The following is a 20,157-nucleotide window of genomic DNA, read 5'->3' as shown; positions in this document are numbered from 1 at the left end:
AATGTAAGAGAGATAATCTGTTCAAACAGTTAATTACAAGCAGAAGACTGTTTTGTGTTAAGTTATTGGGAATATGTATGTGTAGAAACCTGGAGTGGAAGACCCCAACGAAACGTTTACGAGAAATGAACAATAAATTTAAGTTAAATTCAACACATCAACTACAAATGAAAGCCTACATGAAATATTCATTAGAAATGTTATTTATGGAAAGGGCAAATAATATGGCGCCAAAAAATTCACATAAGGACTATATGGTGTTGATGGGGATTACACATGGGGGTGGCATCAGTTTCATTCAGCAGAATATGATCAAGGTAACAGATTTGAATTCATCTACACCTGAGAGTCAGGTTAAGAGCAGATGAGGGAGCAATTCTATGATCCACTGTACATAAAATACTTGCGAAAAAGTGCAGATATAGTAATGTTTGTGACAAACTGATTAAGGCTTTTGCCAAGACAGAGAAAGATACCGAGTGCAGATGTCTTCCTTACAAGCTTCTGGAGTCTTTGAGAAGCACACTATTAAATAGTGATTAGTGTGTTCTCTAAAAGAATTGTAGTCTGGATCTTCTCAAACAGTGGTGAACAAGTAACTGTTTTCAAAAGATTAGAGACAAGTTAATATAACTGATTTACACGCACGCAGTTACAGTCACTGAACCTTCAGCCTAAATTTTGATACTTTTGGCATTAAAATAATCCAATTCTGCCACCTCCAAACATTTATACCTATTTCTGTACCAAAGAAATAACCACAATCACCTAATGACAATTACATATAGCACTCTTGTGCCACACTATCTCACACACTGCTTGAAAATATTCACTTCAGTGAGATACACTGGCAGGCAGGCACGCAGGCAGATGATAAACTCACCTTCGGAAGGCCTATCTATAGTGTACCATAACTTGAACTGCTCTGGATGTGCCCTTGACACCTCTTCTAATTCCTCACGAAGAAGGATATCTTCCTCTGACTGATTTGCAAACAACAAGGCAAGCTGAGTTGTGTCTTCAGGAGTGCGAGTTATGTGCCGGATCAACTGCAGCATTGGTGTAATTCCAGTACCACCTGCGAAGAAAGGACTAGTGTATAACCGACACATACAAATTATGTATGCTGTATCTACTCCTGTGTAACTGTTTTAAAATATTACACTTAAATATATCTTCTACAAAAGGAAATAAAAATTAATTTCATTTTGAAGCTAAAAATAGCATAGAACTATTGTGGTTGTTATTTGGATTGCGGCACAATACAACGAAAATTTCTGCACTGAGTCACAAAGCAGGGCAGATACTGAAGTGTAATTCTCAGTGAATTCACTCAGAAGCAAAATTCTAAAGGCTATCAGAGAGAACTGCTGAGAAAATTACATTCTCCTCTTTCTGAGATCCATCACTGTAAATAAGTGTACAGTTTATTTTTATTTTGTTATTTATTTATTTATTTATTTGCAAACACAAATGGATACATACAGTGATGGGGTCGCCCTGGATCTGGAATATGTCAAGATTATGATTACATGTATATTCAATTTCAACCTACTACCAGTAGTTACCGAACAGAAACTACAGTAAAAGATCATAATAATAATAATAATAATAATAATAATAATAATACAGTCACAATATAATATACAGCAACAGAATGAAAATAACCTTATCTAAATAAAATAGTTGTATTATTATTTTACAATCATGAAACATTCTATGGAAAGCTCTCATTCACAAATTCCTCAATGCAGGAGGAAATGGAGTAATTTAGTTTTGAAAATGGATTAATTACTCATCAAGTTTCTTAGCTTAGGGGGAAGAAATTTGAAATTTTTTCCAGCATACTTAGCACATCTCTACACCATGGATAGATCTTTTTGATTGGTAGTGTGTATCCCATTTTTGTAGTGTCATGCATGTTGAGTTCTGAGTTGTTTTAAGAGAGCTTGGGATTCTTCATGACAAAGCACATGACAGAAAAATTTATGTAGATGCCATAATCAGAATTCCCAGCTAGCTAAACAGTTCGAGACTAGTGGATCTTAAATTTTCTCTACAAATGATTCTAATCCCTCTTTCTGAGCAACAGAAGAGGTTCCCCAGAATGAAATTCCATGTGAAATGCTGGAGTAAACATAAAAATATGCTACCTTTGTGACTGATCTTCAATGCAAGAGAGCACCCCTAATACATAAACAGTTAAGCTCAATCTCTTCACAGTCTGAAGTACATGATGTTCCCAGTTTAGTTTGCAGTCTAACTGATGGTCTAGGAACTCCGTTTTATCAGCTCACAGTAGCTGCTAGCCTGTTTCAATCAAGTCATTAAAACTAACATTGGTGGAAAGGGAGTTAACAGTACTAATCTAAATAAGAGGACAAAGCTTCCTTAAAATACTGCATACAAGCGTTACTGTACTTCACCAAATTTAAAAAACAATGTCGACTTTGTCGCCAATTAACGAAGAATTTTGCTACTACCTTGTCATAAAACATGCATGTCTACCACACCAACGCAGGAAATCATTCCCATCTTCATATCACAACCTTTTTGCTTTATTGTTGACTTTTGGTTTATGGTCACAAGGCCATAGTATAAACACAACCACAGGTGTAGTTACGGAAGTGTCCTACGGAGCGACACCTGTGTCGCTGCCTGTCTTCCACTGTAACTGGCTACGTTTGAATTCAAACATGTTGGAATCTTATCGCTGCAGCACCAGCGACAGAGCGACAGCCAAGTGTCTTCTCGGCAAAGCAGTGGAGCAGACACAACGGCAGCTATGAATTACTTAACATCCGTTTTTAAGAAAACTATTCGGTGAAAAATTTTGATTCTTCCACAACCTATAGCTTGATACCTTTAAATGATAAAGGTATGAATTTATGTTCTTATTCATCATACACTCCTGGAAATTGAAATAAGAACACTGTGAATTCATTGTCCCAGGAAGGGGAAACTTTATTGACACATTCCTGGGGTCAGATACATCACATGATCACACTGACAGAACCACAGGCACATAGACACAGGCAACAGAGCATGCACAATGTCGGCACTAGTACAGTGTATATCCACCTTTCGCAGCAATGCAGGCTGCTATTCTCCCATGGAGACGATCGTAGAGATGCTGGATGTAGTCCTGTGGAACGGCTTGCCATGCCATTTCCACCTGGCGCCTCAGTTGGACCAGTGTTCGTGCTGGACGTGCAGACCACGTGAGACGACGCTTCATCCAGTCCCAAACATGCTCAATGGGGGACAGATCCGGAGATCTTGCTGGCCAGGGTAGTTGACTTACACCTTCTAGAGCACGTTGGGTGGCACGGGATACATGCGGACGTGCATTGTCCTGTTGGAACAGCAAGTTCCCTTGCCGGTCTAGGAATGGTAGAACGATGGGTTCGATGACGGTTTGGATGTACCGTGCACTATTCAGTGTCCCCTCGACGATCACCAGTGGTGTACGGCCAGTGTAGGAGATCGCTCCCCACACCATGATGCCGGGTGTTGGCCCTGTGTGCCTCGGTCGTATGCAGTCCTGATTGTGGCGCTCACCTGCACGGCGCCAAACACGCATACGACCATCATTGGCACCAAGGCAGAAGCGACTCTCATCGCTGAAGACGACACGTCTCCATTCGTCCCTCCATTCACGCCTGTCGCGACACCACTGGAGGCGGGCTGCACAATGTTGGGGCGTGAGCGGAAGACGGCCTAACGGTGTGCGGGACCGTAGCCCAGCTTCATGGAGACGGTTGCGAATGGTCCTCGCTGATACCCCAGGAGCAACAGTGTCCCTAATTTGCTGGGAAGTGGCGGTGCGGTCCCCTACGGCACTGCGTAGGATCCTACGGTCTTGGCGTGCATCCGTGCGTCGCTGCGGTCCGGTCCCAGGTCGCCGGGCACGTGCACCTTCCGCCGACCACTGGCGACAACATCGATGTACTGTGGAGACATCACGCCCCACGTGTTGAGCAATTCGGCGGTACGTCCACCCGGCCTCCCGCATGCCCACTATACGCCCTCGCTCAAAGTCCGTCAACTGCACATACGGTTCATGTCCACGCTGTCGCGGCATGCTACCAGTGTTAAAGACTGCGATGGAGCTCCGTATGCCACGGCAAACTGGCTGACACTGACGGCGGCGGTGCACAAATGCTGCGCAGCTAGCGCCATTCGACGGCCAACACCGCGGTTCCTGGTGTGTCCGCTGTGCCGTGCGTGTGATCATTGCTTGTACAGCCCTCTCGCAGTGTCCGGAGCAAGTATGGTGGGTCTGACACACCGGTGTCAATGTGTTCTTTTTTCCATTTCCAGGAGTGTAGTTACTGAGCTGCACGAAATTGAGTACATGGCTGCACAAAATTTAAGAATTTGCAGAGGTAAAATCACATTGTGTAGACTTCCTGTATAGTTCATTTACGGCCACACATTATTGCATATGAAATGTAACCAATATATCTAAATTGTATTTAAAGTTGAAACCACAGTGGTATCTCTTTTCATTCTTGAGGTATTGGTTGTTATACCCGCAGACGGGTCGCTCGCGGTGCGTCCGAACATTTCCTGTGCTTCAAGAATCAAGTAGTCGTAAAAAATCATCATCTCACATAAAAAGTTCAAGATATCGAAACAACATATTTTGGAAATGACAGCACGCAGAAAGGACTATTTTATCATATGATTAACACTCGATAGGTTTTTGTAAACTCATGAGCAGAGCAAAAACAAGACTCCCTATAACTTACACCATGAGGCTTTCTCCAAATTTTCATAGCCAAACAAAAGGACAGAAACAGGTAAACAGGGTATCTAAGTCACCAGATGGGGTCTAGTTTGTCATGAAAATAGTTAACTGCTTGAAAGTAATCAGGGTAATTAATGAAAACTTAATTAATAATCTGAGGAAAAATTTAAATATTTCATGAAAAGCTGTTATAAATTAAGTGTCAAAAATTTCATCTGTTCGAGACCTAGCTATTTTGCACATGAAAGGATACATTGCTGCGGTATTTAAATGTCAAAAAGGCTTCCTTCGAATCAAGTACGTTAGGAAGGCAAACGAGGAGTCAGTAAGATCATGTTTTCTGAATAAAAGTTGAAATTAAAAAATGGAAGAAATCACTCAAATATGTTATGAAATGATTTGTGTAAAAGAAATAAGTAGATCAGAGAAATGTTCTATGTGCCTTTTAATGATGCTCCAAATCGTGAACAGAAAATGAGGTGCACCGGACGTTTCCCTAATATTTTTTATTTAGAGTAATTGAAATGCTTGGCCTTAACATTGACCACTGGTGAATTACGTTCACATCATCAAATATCTGTAAAATTACTACTGGTTCACCAAAGGTGATCAATACACAAAATGTAAAGTGGAAGAAGGTGCCGAGGAATAATTTTCAATAATACTCTTTATTCAAACTTGGTGCAAGACTTTACGATATTTTTAAGAAAGACCAACAATCTTTTAACAATTAAGTCACAATTTACAATAGCAAAGGACTTTTAAATTATTATAAAAAAATTTCATGCCAGTAAAAGGCAAGCAATTTAACGTATACAACATGATGCCGTATAATATTTCAAGCTCAGCTAAATAACACGTGAATTTCACTCCATTCATTAAATGGCGCAGAATCTAACAATCCTGTTTACAAAAGTTCTCAAAATAGAAAAACCAAAACGCATGAGTCATGCACCACACGGGGGAGGGGGGCACAGAGTTAATAACATTAACATTTCCAAAATTTATAAAATAAATAAAAACAAATTTTACAAATTTCTACCGGTTAACTTATGGCAAACACACACGCTCACCAGGTAGGACTTGCAAACTTTTACAACATTCTCCTTTCAAGGCAACAATTTCTACCCGTAATGAAATGGCAAACTTTTGCATGGGGAAAAAAAAAAAAACCCCCACACTAATAACCAACTACCTGTATAAAACACATAAGCACATTGAGTAAAAGCCTTAAAAGGTATTGAATTGGAAAAACACACAACAGTTTCTGCTGACTAGAAACAATATAAAAAATCCACTACGGCGTACATTAACAACCTTGCTTGATTATAGCCAAATATACATAAACACAAATATACGTAAGTTACAGCTTCCAGATGAGCAGGAGTTCGTTATGCAATTAACTAGTTCTTACCACGAGGCAAAAGGAATTTTTCTTCTTTCTCAGAGTACCTTTTACACGTGAGTCTAGTAATACTAGTTATGGCAGGCAAGAGAATGGATCAGGTCTTAGTGCCTTGCATTTTAAACAGTACAGTCATTGGTGCCTTAGACTTTCACAGACATGGCAGAGGCTAACAGTCAAATAAACCCGTAGGTAAGCTGGGAGGGGAAAGAAGCAATCCGAACCACAGATTTACTCTGACTCCCCCCCCTCCCCTCCTCCTCTTTCGTCCTCAAAATGGGACAAACGGACCACCCTTTCTAGTATTACCACCTTCCTGCACGTGGGCAGACGAGAATGAATGGCGGGAAACCCCAAAAAATACAGCTGGTATAATTAACAAAAATAAGTAAATTGAATTCAATTAAACTTCATAAAATCTGTTAACAATCAATACTCAACTTCTGGTGCGTTATGACTCCCAGACTGAACCAATGCAGCACCTCCAAATGCTCTGCCGAGCCGCCCACTGCCAGCCGTTTCAACGGATGCAGGAAGGCGCACCAATTTTCAGAACCTCCTCGCCAGTCGACAGCATAAGGCTGAACTGCAGATAAGGCCCCTATTCCTTTCGAGACGAGCAGTTAATGCCCCGTACCACGGAGCCGCTGTTCACGTCGCTTTTGCAGATGCCGCGGTCTGCGTGCTGTCCCTCTAGCACCGGCAGAGAAGTCGCTTCTTGATGCCCCGACTGCCAACTCACTACAAGAGCTCATGCAGCCACTTCTTAAACCCACGCGAACAACCCACTTTTCTCCTTTCCCGCTAGAGGGAGACACCGAAGCCTTCAATTGCGACAAAGGAGCCACCGGCAGAAAACGGAGGGAACTGCTTCATGCTACACGCTGCGGCGCACTTTTCAAAGTTAACTTTACTACGGCTCAGATTCATTGTAATTTATTAGGAATTAAATGTGTGTGATGTACTGGGATAGGCGTGAAGATCAACTTCTTTCGCAAGACCTTAAAACCATACTTAGTGATGCAGTGTAAACAGTATACATAACACTTAGTATACAGAATTTTAACTGAGTCAGTAAAACTGTCCGGAATCTAGCCCTGGACCTTTACCAAACACGTAATCACGAACTGAATACACTACCCCTACACCACAGCTAGCTTTACTTCACAGGTGTCAATTTGTGTACTTATGTTTGTATTTAGCGTAGTTAGTCACTAAGTAATCATTCCTCTGCATTTATTGACTCTTGGAAGTTCTTGGTCATGTAAAACACATTTGTAATTGAATCTAATGCTCCTCTGCTCATTCACATGTAATTGAAGAATTTGTCTGGTGGTCTTCGTAGTTTATTTATGAAATTCTCCATGGAGATTCCTCCCTTTGTAAATTTCATGCATAGCATTCCTTTTCGCTTTATTTCTTAAGTAAACCTAATTCTGTAGCCTTACTCTCCAGCTACAGTATTCCACAGGTTAGGGACGCCATTTTACAGAAACAGCTGCTTGGTTCTAAGCAGCCATCTTGTAGTGCAACATGGTCAGTCATACGCAGGACACCCAAGCTTTTCGCCCAATGCTGCTGCTCGTCACTGAAGTGTCGCGTATCCATAAGTCGCTCACTTCTGTCACTCACATACGACACGGCCTAACGTTTTCATCTTCCAGTGCTGGTGATATCATCAGAAGCTTTAGTGACACAGAAAGCAGTTGCAGTCTCAAGCAAGATCAACAAGCCAAACTGTTCACTGTCCTTGCAATGGTCAGTTCCTGATATCAGACAGCTGTCTAAAGCCACGTTTACACTGAGTTAACAACATTGTCCGTAGTACTGGACTACTGATGTGGGCAACACAAGAACAGTGTTCCATGGCTGTGTCAGCAAGTCAAAGGTGCATTGTTCATGGGCTGTTACCATTAAATATCATTACACAACACCAATGTTTGGATTCTATCTCAATTCTTATGTGCGTGTTGTCTTTCTGTGTGTTGGATTAAGGTGTGGATGAGGTGCAAAGTTCATGAACTTGCCTCACTATATGAGGCATATGAGTACCTCTGGAATGTTAGAAGCCAAAATTACAAAAAATATTAAATTTAAACAAGACTCATTGGGGGAAAAAAAAAATGCTGTGGTGCTTTACACCAGCAGCAGTGATGTTGACAAGAAGATCAGATCTATCATTTCTCAGTACAGACATAAGGACAGCAAACTTGACAAAAGTAAGAGATCTGAGAGTGGTGCAGATTTTGCTTATGAGTCAAAGCAGTTTCCTTTTCGATGTCTACAGTTCCTGCACGATATTAGGAACCAAACGAAAAAAGTGACAACTGAAGAGGTAAACAAGGTTTCTTGCTCACGTTTATTTTTATTCAATACTGCATAACAATTTTTAGCTACAATTATTTTGTAATGGTATAACTCCATGTGGGCTTACACAGTAATTTGCAAGTTCATCACAGATTTCTTTATATGTGACTGAAGTTTTCCATGATGTACATTTGAGGGTGCAAAAATAGATTCTGCAGTTCCTGGGATCACTTCACCTATCTACAGGCATTAAGATTCTAAACTTCCTTGTGGGTTTTAATAGCTCCTTGACTTTGCATTTTTCCTTAAAAAATTGTAGCGACATACTGTTTTCATTGTAACTCTTTGCACCTTCTCCGATTGCAACGAAACTTTTTTTTGGAACGAACACTGATGCAATTATTCCACATGTATTTTCCACAACCACCCTTACCTTTGACAGTCAGTATTTAAAAATTCTTTACTTTGAGCCTTCATTGTGCCTTCCTAGATATAGTTTCATGATGTTTTCTTGTAGTGGAAAAACATCACCTGCCATAAATATATGAATATACATGGTAGTGGCTTTGTCCCTCCAGAGCTGGAAAGTTCAGTTTTATTTATTTATTTATTTATTTATTTTTTATTAGTTCACTTATAGCATCATTCTTAAAAACACCCCCATCTGAAATTCTTCCTTGGCAGTCAACATCGGCATATAAAAATGATTTAACTGGTGTCAACAACAGCAATCAACACAATGTTAATGACCCTTTGTAACTGTAACATTAGCTCCAACTAACAACTGGGTACTGTAAGACAACATGCTTCCCACAATGGGTGAAGTGGAGCACCTGGCTAAACATGCTTTCTTTTGCATGTCACTCATTTTCAGTCATTTGCATCTGAACCAAATAAAATTGACTTCATGTTTGCAAGAGATACCATGAACTGTTCAAAATGTACAAGATGAAGGGGGAAGTATCCCGCCTCCACAAAATCGGGCTAAGAGAGGGGTTGAAGAAGTGACCCCCCCCCCTTAAACAAGATGACAAATGTTGCAGCAATGACAAGAAAAATAACAAGAACAACAACAAACCCTATCAAGTTAGTTTGGACAACTTGTGGACAGCAAACTGCAGGGGCAACTGCCACAAAAACATTCGTAATACACTATATGAGGTGGAGGTGAGTGTTCTTAGGAGGCACAGGAGCAAATGTAGAAGCGGCAGGGGGACTGTCAACTTCAGGTTCAGATTCCCCCATTACATATAGTGGAATGTCTTTCAGACACCAAGCTGAAGCAATTATCTTCACTTAAAATGATAAAGTAAATTAGTTTGAATCTGAAAATAATAATGTACATCATCAAATACATGTTCAGAGTTACCTGTACATAATCCTGAAATCCTTTAACCAAAGCTTCACAAACTGCAGGAACTATTTGAGATATGGCTCAGGGTGTCCTCCTCCTCCTCCTCCTCCTCCTCCTCCTCCCCCCCCCCCCCCAAAAAAAAAAAAAACACCAGCGGAATGAGAAAAAGTTTCGTTCTTATATACTGGTGAAAAAGGCTGTTATCAAACTCTGATATGCTATTGAGGACAAGAAAGAGGGGTGTTAGGCGTCCTTTGCTGGTGTTTTCATATTTCATTTTCATTGATGGAAATAGATGTTCTTGATTGGTGTTTGCTTTATTGCTTGCCACTGGTGGGAATAGGTGAATGGGAAACAGGTGCCAGTTATAACGTAATGTTGCTTACTTGTTGGCTAGTGCTGGCCGAGGCCTGTCAGTACTCTGTGTACCTGCAGCTGTTGTGGTCTCCCACGAGCCTGTGTGTGTTGGTTCATGTGAGCTGCAGTTCCGTATAGCTGTTGCTGCTGACAGCACAGACACACAGGAAGTCAATACCCGTCCCCTCTCTTCATGGTGGTAGGTCGCTTGGCTATTTCTATCACTTCTCTAATCTTCCTCCTGAAGGTAAGACGTCGTTTTGCAATATGTGGGCTTCTTGAAGTTTTGCATTTTTGCTACACTTGTCCTAGATTCTGCCACCACTGACTTTTTAGTTTTTTATTTTTAGTTTGATATGTCTTTGATGTCTAGATACCTGTGAGTGACGGCCACCCTGTCCCACCTACATACAGTAATCAACACTAGCAGCCAATTTTGTAAACTCCAACAGCACATAGCTTGTCAACTGCATCTTTCACTGAGCCAAGAACATCTTTTATTCTGTCGCTATTTCAAAAAGTCGGCGTGATACCTGCTCGGCATACAGTTTTGCCCACACATTCAGTAACCCCTAAGGTAACGTTTTGTGCTTCCTCCTGCACTTCCCTATTGCCTTCATCCTTTGCCATCTTTGTTTTATCTATTATCTTCATCACATAACCACTGGCTCCAAATATAGACCTGAGATTTTGTAGTTCAGTCTTTTCAGTCTTCAGAAGTTCTGCATCACTGATCCTGCGCGCTCTTTTGGTTAAAGTGTGCAGGGGGGATTTCTTCTGCAGTGGGCGAGGGTGGGAGATGGCATATGGTGGCGGGGGCCTTGTGTATACTCTATGGCCAAGTATATCATTAGGCTTTCAGTAAACTTCCCCACTGAAGAAAGGCAGCACGCCATTCTTTTCTATCTCCATAGTAAATTGAATCCTACTGTGCTTCCGATTGAGGTGTTGGTGGAAATTCTGTAGCTCTTCTTCTCCGTGTTACAGATAACGAAGGAGTCATCAACATATCTGAGCCAAAATTCTGGGTGTACCAGTACAGACTGGAGTGCTGTTTCTTCCAATACTTCCATGAAGATGTCGGCTGTGACAGGTGAGAGAGAAACCCACAGCTACACCATCTATCTGTTCATATAATTTCCCTTTCCCCTGAAATAAGTGGTCATTAAACAGTGGCACACTAGCTGCAGACATCTGGTGCCATGCGCTCCTCTAACATGTTCATTGTGTTAAGACACTGGTCATTCATGAATAAAGACTTCACATCGAAGCTGACCGTCACGTCTATAGCCAAGATACACTTATCTTTTAAAAGTACAATAAATTGGGTGGAGTCTTAACATACAAATCTATGTGGCTCACCACATATCAAAGCTCTGGAGGCAGTTCTTTTGCTATGCTGTTCGTTGGTGATTAATTCCATTCACAATGGGCGATAAAGTAAAAGCCTTTAGGATCTCACCACACCATATATCCTTGGCGCCTGTGGAATTTATGGAATAAGTCTTCTGGACGTCTCCAAGTTCATTCCAGTTTGCTTTAGCAGTGGTTGCATCAATTTGATTATACTGGCCATCACATCTCCCTTAAGTTTCTTATCAATGGATTCACTCAGAAGATCCTCCATTCTTTTGTTACAATCTGCGGTGTCCAAGGTTTTCCAGATGCTGGGTGAAACTTCTTCAAAGGTCTCCTGTTTACATAAAAGTAAATATACTATATGGTCAGAAGTATCAGGACACCCACAAAAACATGTTTCTCATATTAGGTGCATTATGCTGCAACCTACTGCCAGGTATTCCATATCAGCGACCTCAGTAGTGATTAGACATCATGATACGGAGCACTCCGCGGAACTCATTGACTTCGAACATAGTCAGGTTATTGGGCATCTGTACACGAGATTTCCACACTCAACATCCCTAGGTCCACTGTTTCCATTGTGATAGTGAAGTGGAAAACTGAAGGGACATGTACAGCACAAAAGCGTACAGGTTGACTTCGTTTGTTGACTGATATATACCACCGACAGTTGACATGGGTCATAATGTGTAATAGGCACACAATTATCCAGACCATCACACAGGAATTCCAAGCTGCATCAGGATCCACTGCAAGTACTATGACAGTTAGGCAGGAAGTGAGAAAACTGATTTCATGGTCAAGCGGCTGATCATAAGCCACACATCACGCTGGTGAATGCCTAACAACGCCTCGCTTGGTGTAAGGAGCATAAACATTGGATGATTGAACAGAGGAAAAACATTGTGTGGAATGATGAATCACGGTACACAATGTGGCAATCTCAAGGCAAGGTGTGGGTATGGCGAATGCCTGGTGAATGTCATCTGCCAGTGTGCATACTGTCAACAGTAAGATTCGGAGGCAGTGGTGTTATGGTGTGGTCTTGTTTTTCATGGAGGGGGCTTGCACCCCTTGTTGTGTTGCATGGCTCTATCACAGCACAGGCCTACATTGATGTTTTAAGCACCTTCTTGCTTCCCACTATTGAAGAGCAATTTGAGGATGGCGATTGCATGTTTCAGCACGATCAAGCATCTGTTCATAGTGCATTGCCTGTGGCGGACTGGTTGCACGATAATAACATCCCTGTAGTGGACTGGCCTGCACAGAGTCTCAACCTGCATCTTAAAGAACACCTTTGGGATGTTTTGGAACGCAGACTTCGTGCCAGGCCTCACCTACTGACATTGATATCTCTCCTCAGTGCAGCACTCTGTAAAGATTTGGGCTGCTGCGGGTACAAAAGTCCACCCACGTAGTCCCAATTGCCTGGGCAAGCTTGCTCTCACAGAGCAAGAGACCTTGATGGGTCTAAGTACATATATGCTACACTGTACCCAAGTAGTAATTTACTACTTACAATTATACTACTATGAAAATGATTATATTTTCAACACTACACTAGTTGAGCTTGCTAAATCACACACATGATTGTGTACAAAATTACTGTATATAATTAAAATTCTAACAACAGTTTAATAAGAAACCTTGGATACTTACATAGAATGCAAATCTTGGCCCTATAATGTGCAAATATAATAACAATAATAGTGAACAATATATTTCAGTATAATTGGTGTCTCAGTTTATGGAAAATGAGTAATTTACATCTGTTACCCATACCTGCAATCATTGCAACCTTTTTGACTACCACAGTTGATGCTGGATCCTTCCTAAGCACTTTTATGGAAAAGCGGCCATTACCAAGATACACTAAGCGACCAGACGGTCCACGCACATCAATTGTATCACCTATTTTCATATCCTCAAGATATTGGCTCATCTTGCCACCTTCAGGAAATTTTGGATGAACATTCCTGAAGTAAACCTGAAACAATGTCAATTAACAATTTAAAAACTTATGAATGTGGTAATGGGAAGTCCTTGCTAAAACACAGGAAGGAGTAAACAAAAATCACTGTATATCTGAGGAACGGAGACGACAGGAACATCAGCAAGACGAAGAATGTAGCCAAATCTACACACACACACACACACACACACACACACACACACACACACACACACACGGCTGAACTGTCCTGACCAATTACATCGTGCCGACACTACAGCTAGATTGGGGTGACAGGAAAAAGGAAACAGGGAAAGGAAACAGGGAAAGGAAATGGTTGCTGACAATTTGAAGGTCATTGTGAAAGGAGGAGAGGCAACCAGGAAGAAATTTTTATGGTCAAGCCACAGGGAAGGGGGAGAGGGGGGGGGGGCGTGTCCTTCGTAGACTTCCGCTCTCAATCCTGTCACTGACCAACACTGACCCCTTTCCCATCTCAAAAGTGTTCCTTTCCTCGGAGGTCTAGGTACATTTTAATACTGAAAGATTTTAGAAGTACTGCCGTAGCTCGATAGCTGAATCTAACAGAGGACAATTTAACTAGGGATGGGAAAAACCGACTTGTAAAACCTAAATCGGTACTTTTAGTTCTGAATACAGTAACAGGTATTTCTCAGTGTTTGTTTGGTCTCAGTTACAACAGGTATTTTTATTTTGTTTACAGATAGCCAGGTACAAATGCAAGGTATCAATTTGCCTTAGCAAGAGTGCCAAAACATTTTGTCTTTAAATAAAACTTTTTAAAACCAGTTTGGTAGCAAGTTCTGTGGGTTCTGAATATGAGTATCTTTGAAGGGTACTGTTTCTGGTGATAGAACCAATTTAATATACAACACAATACATAATGAATATTTACGAACAGACTGGACAGTAAAATCTTTGCTAATGGATTAAGTCATTATCGAAATTTTAACTATTACCATGAAATTGTTCCTAGTAGATGTTATATTTTGCCCACTATTTAAATTGTTCATTTGACTATTTCAAATAAACATTTGTTTTTGTCTGTAAAAATCAATTGTTTCAAAAGTCCCATTAATAAGTGAAGATACATATTTTACTTTTACACAAAAGCTTATTATTTGTCTGTAATTTCTATGAAATAAAAGGAGAGAGAAAAAGAGAGAGAGAGTTATGGCAACATTAATATATTAAAACGTTACCTGATTCATGCTTGACAATAAAAATAAGGTAAAAATAAGGAGTAGCTGATCTGCTGAGTGTGTCTACATAATATGCCATTATCTGCTTGTAACCCTTTGAAATAGGCATATTAACACAAGAAATAGTGACCTCCAACCTCAGTTTTCACCCTTTAGCACCGACTATTTGTAATGCCAAAATGGTGATGTGGTCCTTGATTAAAATATGGTTTTGAGCAGAGATTTTAAAAAATTATAATCAGTATGAGATTATTGGTGAACTTTTTTTTGTTTTATTCAACACCACAGGGCTTTTCGAGCAAAGCACCAAATTGTGGATGGATTAAGTTTTATCTTGGTTATCTATTTTATTTGATATTTAGATTCTATGATTCAAAAGACTGAGTGAGTTTAAGAATTTTTTAAATCTTTGTTCAATGACTATGATTACTGCCGGAAATACTAGCAATAAAAAAACAAATTGTTTATTTAATTAACCGGTTATTCTTATCTGTTTTAACAGTAAGGTTAAAATGGAGATAAGAGACCATTATAACCAAAGACCATTTGTTTCCGAGATAAATGCCATCCTTAAACTGAGCACACATGTGTGCTGTCATAAGACCAGCTACATCAGTAAACCTTATTTCATGGTTGAACAACAAGTTTCAATGGTTCCAAAGTCCACACACCATGTGTTACAACTGTATACTTAAAAATTACAACTTATGGGTGCTTACCTTAATGACAAGATCCATATAACCCTTATCTTCATCACTTGAAACTGGTGTGTATGACCGAATAACAATCTGATCATCAATTTTTGCAGAAAGATGTATGTGTTGGCCAATAGGGAGACCTACAGAAGAGCAACACTCTTTAGTGGAGTGATCTATTCATAATGGCACATTAAATGGACTTTCAAAGATGAATAATTGTAAAAGTATTAACTTAATACCAGTACATATACTTTATACCATACCCAGAATATGTTGTTCTGATGGAAGACCAAACCGGAACTTCCTAGTATCATGGCTAATAACTTTCTTCTCGATCAGAGGTAAAGCATATTTTACAGTGGGATCTTTTAAAGTAATCAAAGGCTCTTTTGACTTCTTCCGACTAAAATATACTTTTGCCAATATTGCAGTCACAATAACAACACCAACACCCACCACCACTGGAACAGCCTGAAAACAAATTTATTGGAGTGTTTTAAATTACATGAAAGTCCTACTTCCAGTTACATATTTTGACGTAGTTTATATATCCACATGCAAATATTTGTTACAAACACCATTTGAAACCACTACACAGAATCATCTTTTTGGAAAAATTTCTAGATCTCTCTTTAAATTCAGCATGCATGAACAATTTATGCGGTACAACTGCAGACACCATGACATGTTATACTAATTCATATCTATAGCATTAACAAGTGATGTGTACTATAGTTTTGCGTATTTCCATACAAGCAGGAACAGCTGCCTACATTACAAGGTTCTGTGAGAATTTTTGAGGACTAAAGCAACTAGTTTTGAAGTACATGTGCTGCTGCTATCCCTCCCCCAAAAATCAATTATTCCATATATATTGTTTGCAGAGGAAATTCTGTCTGTCATATTTACAAGTGCAACACTCGCCACAGGATACTTTATGTAGGTGACAACATAATATTATTATTATTATTATTATTATTATTATTATTATTATTATTATTATTATTATTTCTTTACTTTCTCAGATGTTAAGTCTGGTTAAAAATGGAAAGTGACGCGGACCTTGATCAAGCGTCACTTCCTTTTAACTGTACGGTATATGTTATATTGCATTTAGGAACTTCCGGGTAATTGAACATGTATCAATAATTACGGATTTCTGTAGTTGTATATATAAGATTGGATGTAGCTGTATTGCATTGATGTACTGATGGATATTGTGTGGTATGACTCCTGTAGTTGATAGTATAATTGGTATAATGTCAACTTTATCCTGATGCCACATGTCCTTGACTTCCTCAGCCAGTTGGATGTATTTTTCAATTTTTTTTCTCCTGTTTTCTTTTGTATATTTGTTGTATTGGGTACGGATATTTCAATTAGTTGTGTTAATTTCTTCTTTTTATTGGTGAGTATGATGTCAGGTTTGTTATGTGGTGTTGTTTTATCTGTTATAATGGTTTTGTTCCAGTATTATTTGTATTCATCATTCTCCTGTGCATTTTGTGGTGCATACTTGTATGTAGGAACGTGTTGTTTTATAAGTTTACGTTGTAAGGCAAGCTGTTGATGAATTATTTTTGCAACATTGTCATGTCTTCTGGGGTATTCTGTATTTGCTAGTATTGTACATCCGCTTGTGATGTGATCTACTGTTTCTATTTGTTGTTTACAAAGTCTGCATTTATCTGTTGTGTTATTGGGATCTTTAATAATATGCTTGCTGTAATATCTGGTGTTTATTGTTTGATCCTGTATTGCAATCATGAATCCTTCCGTCTCACTGTATATATTGCCTTTTCTTAGCCATGTGTTGGATGCGTCTTGATCAATGTGTGGCTGTGTTAGATGATATGGGTGCTTGCCATGAAGTGTTTTCTTTTTCCAATTTGCTTTCTTCGTATCTGTTGATGTTATGTGATCTAAAGGGTTGTAGAAGTGGTTATGAAATTGCAGTGGTGTAGCCGATGTATTTATATGAGTGATTGCCTTGTGTATTTTGCTAGTTTCTGCTCGTTCTAGAAAGAATTTTCTTAAATTGTCTACCTGTCCATAATGTAGGTTTTTTATGTCGATAAATCCCCTTCCTCCTTCCTTTCTGCTTAATGTGAATCTTTCTGTTGCTGAATGTATGTGATGTATTCTATATTTGTGGCATTGTGATCGTGTAAGTGTATTGAGTGCTTCTAGGTCTGTGTTACTCCATTTCACTACTCCAAATGAGTAGGTCAATATTGGTATAGCATAGGTATTTATAGCTTTTGTCTTGTTTCTTGCTGTCAATTCTGTTTTCAGTATTTTTGTTAGTCTTTGTCTATATTTTTCTTTTAGTTCTTCTTTAATATTTGTATTATCTATTCCTATTTTTTGCCTGTATCCTAGATATTTATAGGCATCCGTTTTTTCCATCGCTTCTATGCAGTCGCTGTTATCCAATATGTAATCTTCTTGTTTAGTGTGTTTTCCCTTGACTATGCTATTTTTCTTACATTTGTCTGTTCCAAAAGCCATACTTATATCATTGCTGAATCCTTCTGTTATCTTTAGTAATTGGTTGAGTTGTTGATTGGTTGCTGCCAGTAGTTTTAGATCATCCATGTATAGCAAATGTGTGATTTTGTGTGGGTATGTTCCAGTAATATTGTATCCATAATTTGTATTGTTTAGCATGTTGGATAGTGGGTTCAGAGCAAGGCAGAACCAGAAAGGACTTAATGAGTCTCCTTGGTATATTCCACGCTTAATCTGTATTGGCTGTGATGTGATATTATTAGAGTTTGTTTGGATATTAAGTGTGGTTTTCCAGTTTTTCATAACTATGTTTAGGAACTGCATCAATTTAGGATCTACTTTGTATATTTCCAATATCTGTAGTAACCATGAGTGGGGTACACTATCAAAAGCTTTTTGGTAATCAATGTATGCGTAGTGTAGTGACCTTTGTTTAGTTTTAGCTTGATATGTCACCTCTGCATCTATTATCAGTTGCTCTTTACATCCTCGTGCTCCTTTGCAACAGCCTTTTTGTTCTTCATTTATAATTTTGTTCTGTGTTGTATGTGTCATTAATTTCTGTGTAATGACTGAAGTTAATATTTTGTAGATTGTTGGTAGACATGTTATGGGGCGATATTTAGCTGGGTTTGCTGTGTCTGCTTGATCTTTAGGTTTCAGATAGGTTATTCCATGTGTAAGTGTATCAGGGAATGTGTATGGGTCTGCAATGTAACTGTTAAATAATTTAGTTAGATGTGAATGTGTTGAGGTGAACTTCTTTAGCCAGAAATTTGCTATTTTATCATTTCCAGGGGCTTTCCAATTGTGCGTAGAATTAATTGCTCGGGTGACTTCATGTTGCAAAATTATCACTTCAGGCATTTGTGGTATCATCTTGTATGTGTCTGTTTCTGCTTGTATCCACCATGCATGCCTGTTATGTTGTACCGGGTTTGACCATATGTTGCTCCAGAAGTGTTCCATGTCTGTTATGTTTGGTGGATTGTCTATTTTAATGTGTGTGTTATCTATTGTCTGGTAAAATTTCTTTTGGTTTGTGTTGAATGTTTGGTTTTGTTTCCTTCTATTTTCACTTTTTTTGTATCTTCTAAGTCGTTTGGCCAATGCTTGTAACTTCTGCTTCTTTTCATCTAATTGCTCCATTGCTTCTTGTTGTGAGATTTTACCTAACCTTTTTCGTTTTTTGTCTGATATTTCATTTCTTATAAATTGTGTTAGCTGTCCGATGTCTTTTCTCAGTTTTTCTATTCTGATCTGTAGCCTGTGTTGCCATGCTGGTTTTGTGGGTTTCTTCTGTGTGTTGGTTGGTTCTGATCTCTGCCTAGTGTGTATATTTAGTGTAGTGAGTGCTCCTACATAAACCAGTAGTTGTAACTCTTCCATTGTTGTATTTTCATTTATTTTGTTGTGTATGATTGTGTTGATAGTTGTTATTGTTGTTTCGACTTGTGGGTTATTTGGTGGTCTATGCAAGAATGGTCTAATGTCTGTATTTGTGTCTTTGTATTCTATATATGTCAGCTGAAATTTCTCTTCTATATCTAACATGTGTGTCACTTCGTGTTCTATTTGTGCTTGTTCTGGTGGCTGTCTTAAGATGTCGTTTTCCTCTGATTGTTTAATTGATGTGTGTTGTTCTTTGTTTGTTTGCTCTGGGATGTTTGAGTCCATTACTGTATTTTCTTCTTCTTCTGATTGCACATTATTTTGTTCTAGTATTTGTTGTACTTGTTGTTTGATGTTTTCTAATTCTGACTGGGGTATCCTGTTATTTTTGATTATTACACGGATCTGATCAGCTAGTCGTTGTTCTGTTAAAAATTTTAATTCTGGGTATCTGGTAATAAATGTTGTGTGTACTTGTGATCTGTATCCAGTTGTGTTGGCTCCTAGGTTTGTTGCTTGTTAATAACAGAACATGAGGTGTCGATTAACTTCATCTGACCATCTCATCCTCTGTCTTTGTTTTCCTTCTAGGGTGGTTGCAGGAAGCATATCCTGCAAAACACCTCTATTTGGATTTAAATCATTTTCCAGTTGGCTAGCAGTGTCGTTACCATTGTGGGCGGGCATAGGGTTCAAGCGTCGTCCCCGACCATGACGGCGCTTGTCCAAGGCTTCTTTAGTTCTGTCCTGAACCAAGTAATCACACTAAAAGGGGGGTTAGCCCTATTAGTGGTTTGTTCTTTTCGTCGCCTTTTACGACTGGCAGAACATACCGGAGGCC

The 20,157-nt window shown here is 39.3% G+C and overlaps 1 protein-coding gene across 5 annotated transcripts in view; it reads right to left on the bottom strand.

The window, feature by feature from the left end:
* Window positions 1-20,157, bottom strand: part of LOC126198501 (NADH-cytochrome b5 reductase 2) — a 51,264-nt gene that overhangs the window by 5,264 nt on the left and 25,843 nt on the right. For all 5 annotated transcript variants that reach the window (XM_049934879.1, XM_049934877.1, XM_049934880.1 and 2 more), the window contains 4 exons: window positions 15,677-15,884; window positions 15,435-15,553; window positions 13,324-13,528; window positions 884-1,078 (listed from right to left, as the gene is read on the bottom strand). In XM_049934879.1, coding sequence (XP_049790836.1) covers window positions 884-1,078; window positions 13,324-13,528; window positions 15,435-15,553; window positions 15,677-15,884 — 727 coding nt within the window. The remainder of the gene's footprint in view (window positions 1-883; window positions 1,079-13,323; window positions 13,529-15,434; window positions 15,554-15,676; window positions 15,885-20,157) is intronic.

The sequence above is a fragment of the Schistocerca nitens genome, chromosome 8 (assembly GCF_023898315.1).
Source record: "Schistocerca nitens isolate TAMUIC-IGC-003100 chromosome 8, iqSchNite1.1, whole genome shotgun sequence".
Classification (NCBI taxonomy): Eukaryota; Metazoa; Arthropoda; class Insecta; order Orthoptera; family Acrididae; genus Schistocerca; species Schistocerca nitens.
Note: the sequence above shows the minus strand (reverse complement) of the source record. Positions and strands in the feature narration are given on the sequence as shown.